This window comes from Myotis lucifugus, unplaced genomic scaffold, assembly GCF_000147115.1.
Source record: "Myotis lucifugus unplaced genomic scaffold, Myoluc2.0 scaffold_105, whole genome shotgun sequence".
Taxonomy (NCBI): Eukaryota; Metazoa; Chordata; class Mammalia; order Chiroptera; family Vespertilionidae; genus Myotis; species Myotis lucifugus.
This window is the reverse complement of record NW_005871153.1, coordinates 1,884,608-1,892,060: the sequence shown is the minus strand read 5'-3', so window position 1 is coordinate 1,892,060 and position 7,453 is coordinate 1,884,608. Positions and strand designations below refer to the sequence as shown.

Sequence of the window (7,453 nt, the reverse complement as noted above, 5' to 3'; positions counted from 1 at the left end):
CATACAAAGAAACAGAATTTCCGTAGGATGAGCCCAGAAATCAGGATTTAAAAAAGATTCCCAGGTGATGCAAATGTGCAGCCAAGGTTGAGAACCACTGCTCTATCCTCAGCCACATCCACTTACACGCTGCCCAGCGAATACCATGGCCCAGGCTGCCCCAAGACCTTTAAGTTGTTCCTTCCTCCTTCCTCCTCCATACCTACCAAAGTCTCCCAACACCTCCAAACCACCCCCTCCCAGAAGCAGAGATGCTATTCTCCTTGGGTGTGGCCCCTCCCTGCTTGCCTCACGTCTCACACTTAATTCACTGTAGTGACACTCCCAGCCAGGGCTACTGAGGGAGGTGTTTATCTCCTCCACCAGCCCTCAGCCCCTACAGAGCACATTGCTTTCCACACACCTCCCAGCACAGGGGCTGAGGGAACAGCGGATCTGGACTGAGGAGCGGGGAGGGGACAGACACCTTGCTCGCTGACAACCCCGCCAGGCCCCGCCCACGCGGAACGGGCCCCTTCGGCATACTCACGGTTTCCACAGTTGAGACCACCAAGGCCAAATGGGCAACTGCAAGTCAACAAAGAAAAAAACAAGAATGAGTCTCAAATCTCAAAAGAAATCATTGCGGCAATTTACTAAGTAATTTCTAAGTAAGGTCTGCAACAAATGCATCAGAATAAGTGAACCTGGAGACCTACCTCATGCAGGTTTCGTTTTCAAGCCTGTATCCATCTTCACACGCTGAAAGAGAAAAGGACAGTCCGTGAATGTGGCCACCTCCCTTGGCCTAGACTGGCAGTTCATTAAACACCAGCCAACCTAAAGTCCACAAGAATATTCTAGAACCAGAAGGCCACCAATGGCTTTAGGATTATCTGTTATCTGGGCTAAATAATATTGTCAGCTCAACTCATAATTTTACCAAGAAAAAAAAATTAACTTCGTTGTGGTTCTCAGTTTCCCATCTATAAATAGTAATAATAATAATAATAATGATGATGATGATAATAATAAATATATACTTTATAGTTTCTTGGAGGGGAATAAGTAAAATAAGGTTTAGCACAGTGCTTGACACACAGCAACCACTAAATAAATGTTTTACATTATTTTGCAACAAATGCCATGCTCTCTGGAAGTTCTCTGTGGCCCCCGGGCAGCATCACATACACAGACAAGTGCTTCACCCAAACCCTCATCTGCTGGGTGGGAGCTTCCAGGCCATGACTGTCATCTGGGCACACGTAACGCCCATCTGTTACCCAGCCTGCGTGCGGGCTGCTGGGCTGGGCTGTTTTCATGTAGCTTCGGAAGTATCCTGACTCCAGATATGCTGATGTTTCTTTATTTCGAATGGGCTCATTTGGTCATTCACTAAAGGCTGAGCAACTGTGGGCACGGTGCTGTTCTAGGCACTGCAGCGAGCCTCATGGTCACCCCCGAGGGGCTCTGACCCGCGGAGCACTGAGGATGAAATGAACATGGGACTAACTAGCATATATGTCCAATTGGGCTTCCCCCTTGATATGGAACACAATAAAATTCAAGCCTCTGTCCTTTTAAGAAAAATAAGTGGTGGAGTCCTAAAATCTCTTTTGTTCTCTTGCAAGAAACTAACTCAAGCCCTGCCAGTCTTGTCCTGTCATTTGCTGCCCTATGATCCACTGTTCATTCGGCGGACATTGCTAAACCCTGCAACATGCTGAGCGTGTCCTGGACCCAGGCACCGCCCTCAAGGGACTTGCCGTCTGGGGAGAGAAAGAGACCCGCAAACAGGGAGCTGGAATTCATCACGAAGCCTGTGTGATGGAAGGAGGCTGCAATACCTGTGGGAAGGTCACCTAGTTTAATCTTACAGACGGTTAGAAAGTCGGGTAAAGGCACTGTAAAGGCATGTGAGACAGTAAGTGCGTGTGTGCATGTGTGCAAGACAGAGAACAATGCAGCTATGCTAGTGTACAAATATGAACTGCAGAGATTTAGAAAACACACCCACACCTCTATCTCCCATTTATACAGGGGGCTGACCCTGATCTGCAGTGTCCAAAGGGACTCACTCTAAATACCTCTGTGCTCCAGCTCCAGTGGCCAGAAGATGTCACTGCTGACCCATCAGAACCCAGCAGACAGGGCTGTGACCAAGGAGATCCCTCACGTACTCATCAGAGGCCTGATGGCTACAGACGAAAATCCAACTGCAGAAACGAGGCTGCAGAGGCCCTCGGCAGCAAGCCCACAAGCTAACCACGGGTTCTTTATGCTGCTTCTTGGGTCATCCCTGGATAAACACAGATTGCCGGGGCCTGTGCCGTTGCATTTGAAAACCTCTGACAGCTATGCCATCACTAATGCTCGTCTGCAGGCGACACAAATAGGAAACTGCTGACTTGGAAGCAGAGGGGAAGTGGCCCGGGCCAGCCAGGGGCAGAAGTGGCCACCAGACGCTCCAGAGGCACTCTAGATGCCTGCACCTCTGCCCACTTCCCTCTCCCTCCCGACAGCCACACTGCCCAGCGGATGGATTTGAGCAGAGGTCACCTTCCCACGAGGCTCGGTGTCTAAGAAGGGTGAGGAACACTCTGCATTAACCCAGATAAGACGGAATTAGGAAGCGTCATCTCTTTGTATGAGGGCGGCAGCCTGCCGTGCTGAGGAACACCGTGAAGCTGCCCATCACGGAGCACTGGCCCTCTTCTCAGCGCCCACCGCAGGGCCTGCGTGCAGAGCGGAGGACGTCCATGAACCTAAGCCACCGGGTCTGATGCTCAGGACGAGCGCGCTGCCCTCAAATGTATTTTTATCCTCTCCTGACAGAATGAGTCCTCCAGCGGCAGTCCTGACAGCTGTAAGTGGCACGCCACTTTTCGCAAATATGCGATTTGACTCTGATTCCAGGACACCGATCAGCAGCCAGTGTTGGCTGCTGCAGTCCTTCAGAGTCAGGGTACTCCGCACTCTGGGCCTGGGCTCCACCCTACACTCACCGAGCAGCCTCTATTCTCAAACTACACGAACTTCAGCCTCACCTAAAAGGTTTGCAGAATTAGCTTTCTGTCCTTAAATACTTTATGAAACCTTTAAAAACTAAGGCTCAGCCCTGACCGGTTTGGCTCAGTGGATAGAGCGTCAGCCTGTGGACTCAAGGGTCCCGGGTTCGATTCCGGTCAAGGGCATGTACCTTGGTTGCGGGCACATCCCCAGTAGGGAGTGTCCAGGAGGCTGCTGATCGATGTTTCTCTCTCATCGATGTTTCTGACTCTCTATCCCTCTCCCTTCCTTTCTGTAAAAATTCAATAAAATATATATAAAAAAACCAAACAAACAAACAAAAAAAAAACTAAGGCTCATTGTTCAACAACCACCTGGGTAAAATACAAGAGCAATGTGGATGGCTTCCACAGTACCACCGTATGTATACATTGCCCTCTTTAATTCTTAGATGATCAATGAAGTGTCACTACACCCATGTCACAGAAGAGGAAACAGGTCCAGCGAAGTGGAGTGACTTGCCCAAGGTGATACGTGACCGGGGAGGCCAAGGTGGGCTCTGACCCACTTGGGCCACAGCTGCTGCTAAAAGGTACAGCCTGACTCCACGCTTGTATCACCATTTTAAAAGATTAGCGGACAATAGAGTAAAGCTTTGGGAATTAAAACAATAATTTTTCTAACTTCCTTAAAGTGGAAAGAAAAAAGAAAAGGCGTTGCCGGCCACAGGCATTCCATTCTCTTTACTTTCCCTTTGAAACCAGGGCCAGGCCAGCGCAGGGTCAGAGGTAATGCTGCTATTCCAAGAAGGTAATGTATTCCACCCTGCTGCGCTCGAAACAACAAGGGCTGGTTACCCCCAGCTTAGAGCAGGCCACCGAGCAGGAGGAGCCCCGGTAGAGAAAAGCAAGGCAGCAGAGCCCGAGAAGCGGCAGGCACCTCGGCAGGAGTGGTCCATCTTGTTGAACTGGAAGTAGCCCGACTTGCACTGGCACAGCGCCACCCCGTCCAGGTCCGTGCAGACGGAGGTCTCCTTGTCACATTCCGGGGTCTTCCGCTTGCACAAGCTGCCCGCTGGAATGGAAAACAAGACAGTGAAACCACACAAAGCCTCGTCCACCTCAGACCTTAAGACGCAGGAACTTCCTATGTCAAGAGGCTCCGAGGACAGGTTCCCAAAAAGCCTGCCGGTGCACGCTCCTTGCCCAGGTGCATTCTGCCTTCTGCCCCTCCTCCCCCGTGTTGGCCCAAGGCCTCTTTACTGAGCGTTCACACAGCATGTGGAGATGGAGAAGCCCAGAGGAAACGGAGCTGGCCCCAGCTCCGGGCCACTGCACGGACGGCCCTCGAAGGTGTGGGATCTTCTCGAGTAAGGACTGCGGGGGGAGATCACAGACACCCAGGAGCCGAGACCATGCTCCACGGAGAAGGCTGAGGGGCAGACCTGCCTCGAGCTGAAGGTGCCTCAGCCTGTGTCTGTGCAGCCTGGGAGGCTCACCTGACAATAGACGGTCCGAGGGGCAGTGGAAGATGACCTGGGCTCTGCGGGCTATAGTTTTATTGTGTCCCCTGCCTGCTTCCCCACTACATTGGCCATGTCTCCCAGTTTATTCATCTCTGGGTCTCCAGCACCTCAGAGACTGGCCCCCACACAGTGCCCGATACACATGCAGAAGGTGCTGTCGGACCTCCAGTCACCGCGTCACCATGAGAGACAGGCAGGCCGTGAAGGCGTGCATCTTTCAGGCTTCCTATCTCCTTCGCTTGAAGGCCCTGTTTCTTCCATGTGTACCCACCTGGCTGTGTCCAGTCCTGGTGTGTGGGCCATGTTCATTTCATGGATGACAAAGCACCATTTTCATTATCAAAAAGCTCTCAGGTTGGGCATGTGGCTTCTCTGGGATTGTACACATTGGACCCTCTGGGATTGCACACATTGGACCCTCTTTGGGATTGTACACATCGGACCCTCTGGGACTGTACACATTGGACCCTCTGGGATTGTACACATCGGACCCTCTGGGACTGTACACATTGGACCCTCTGGGACTGTACACATCGGACCCTCTGGGATTGTACACATTGGACCCTCTGGGATTGTACACATCGGACCCTCTGGGATTGTACACATTGGACCCTCTCTGGGATTGTACACATTGGACCCTCTGGGACTGTACACATTGGACCCTCTCTGGGATTGTACACATTGGACCCTCTGGGACTGTACACATTGGACCCTCTGGGATTGTACACATCGGACCCTCTGGGACTGTACACATTGGACCCTCTCTGGGACTGTACACATTGGACCCTCTGGGTCTGTACACATTGGACCCTCTCTGGGATTGTACACATCGGACCCTCTGGGACTGTACACATTGGACCCTCTGGGATTGTACACATCGGACCCTCTGGGACTGTACACATTGGACCCTCTCTGGGACTGTACACATTGGACCCTCTGGGACTGTACACATTGGACCCTCTCTGGGATTGTACACATTGGACCCTCTGGGACTGTACACATTGGACCCTCTCTGGGATTGTACACAGCAGACACAATGAGGGTACATTCTACAACCTAAGATAAGTCCCTCCCAAAAACGACACATGTAATTGGGGTACACAGACAATAGGACAAAACTATGAAACCAATGGGAGAGTAAGCAGTAACCTAGACCCATGTACAGGGCAAAGCAAGCCTGTCATGTGCTCCTGCTGTTGGCAGACAAGAGCAAGTTCAGATGGGGGGAGAGCCACGGAAAGGCAATGTGTACATTGTGCTGTGAGGATGGTCTCCTCTCTCCCACCTTAAGGAAGACACCAACCTATTCAGAAACCAGTTCTCAACACAGTACGGCAAACTGTCCCTGCCTAGGCCAGTCTGGTGACAGGAGCTGATGCCCACACAGTGTGGGGGTGGGGGAGTGGGTGGGGGTCCCAGCATCAGCCTCCTTTTCTGAGTCCTGAGAGCCTGGGGCCTGGTGGATGGCCTGGTCACAGGGAGGTAAGTTTAGGACACAACTTCGGTTCTCAACACCAAGTTTCCTGTCTTTATCAGTGGAGGCTGACGTGCTAAATCAGAACCCTGTTTGTGCGTGTGATAGAATTTCCTTTGTTTATTGTGAAAAGCCTGTATTTAAGGGAGAAAAATAAAAAATGAAAAATCTCACCAAGCCAACACTGCAAAGCTGGCAGCAGAGAGGTCCTAAAACCCCGCAATCCCTCATCTCTACTTTCTGAAGGCGCTGCCAGCCCTCAAGCCTTAATCTGAAGGAATACCTCCAGGGCCAGGCAGCCTGGCCAGCTCCAGCCTTGTCCAGCAGCCAGCCTGAGTGCCTGGCCTGATTAGATATTCTCTGGAAGCCCGTCATGTTTTCCTTTCATCCTGCCCCTTAATCCAGCGTGCTGTCTAACTACTCGCCCGGCACGGAGGCAGATTCCTGGGAACGCAAAGGAAGCTGGCCCTGCCCATGCAATGGAGGAGTTGCTATCCTCAAAATTCTCAAAGAACAGAATTTTTTACCGTAAATCCATCAAACGGAACCACGCAGAATCCCATTTTCATTGGAAGCCTGGCGATGTGATTGTTCTACATCCCCAGTTCCCATGGTCCTTCCTGGGCATGACATCCGCCGGACAGACAATGAGAACTTATGTAGGTCTAAGGCTGAGACCCTGCCAGGGGGATTTCCAAGGATTCTAAACCTCTGGAGACACGAGAGCTGCAAGGTTCCAAAAGGAGAGGAAGTAGGTATTTTGTGAACTGAAGGGTCAAAGCCTGCCTTTCCCATGGCCGCGTCCAGAGTAGTCGGTGCTGCCCAGATGTTGGAAACACCCAGATGGCAGAGCCTGAGAGCTCCTGCCCGTCATGCCCGCCTCCCTAGCACTCAGAAAGGTGAGCGATAGACCATGCTGGGTGTGTTGGCAAAACCTGGAGAAGCCCTGGGATTAAGAACAGAGATGTGAGCCCGCATTGAGCCAAGATGCCTGGCTGTCTCTTTTTTCACAAGCTCTGGAAGGAAAGACGAAGTATGGGGACCAGCACATGTGGGGATGTGAGGGGATGTGGGATATTTCTGTAACTTATTCTCAATTTTGCAGTGAACCTAACACTGCTCTAAAAAAATTAAAGTCCTAAAAAAATAAAAAAGAAGAATGGGACCCCAATAAGGAAACAGGTGCTTTCCCATGATCCACACACATCCACGCTGGAAGAATGGGAGTCAGAGAGGGGGCAGGACTGCTCTGAACAGGACCTTACGAAGCCAAGGATCTGGCCACTTGATTTGCAAGGCATGCAATGCATTTACTGGGGACAAAACATAACCTCACACCACGCTGACCACCTAGGATGCACTCAGTAAGTGTTGACTGAATTGAAAGGTCCCCTTCCTACTCGCCGAGGAGGCCAAATGAAGACCCTGAATCACAAAAACAAACAAAGTAAAACCAAAGAGCTCTC

General features: G+C 51.3%; 1 protein-coding gene across 1 annotated transcript in view; it reads right to left on the bottom strand.

Annotated features, from left to right (window-relative positions):
• HEG1 (heart development protein with EGF like domains 1) overlaps positions 1-7,453 on the bottom strand; it is a 105,666-nt gene that overhangs the window by 23,847 nt on the left and 74,366 nt on the right. Inside the window, exons 13-15 of the mRNA XM_023757299.1 lie at positions 3,928-4,062; positions 699-741; positions 530-567 (exon numbers count right to left, since the gene is read on the bottom strand). Coding sequence (XP_023613067.1) covers positions 530-567; positions 699-741; positions 3,928-4,062 — 216 coding nt within the window. The remainder of the gene's footprint in view (positions 1-529; positions 568-698; positions 742-3,927; positions 4,063-7,453) is intronic.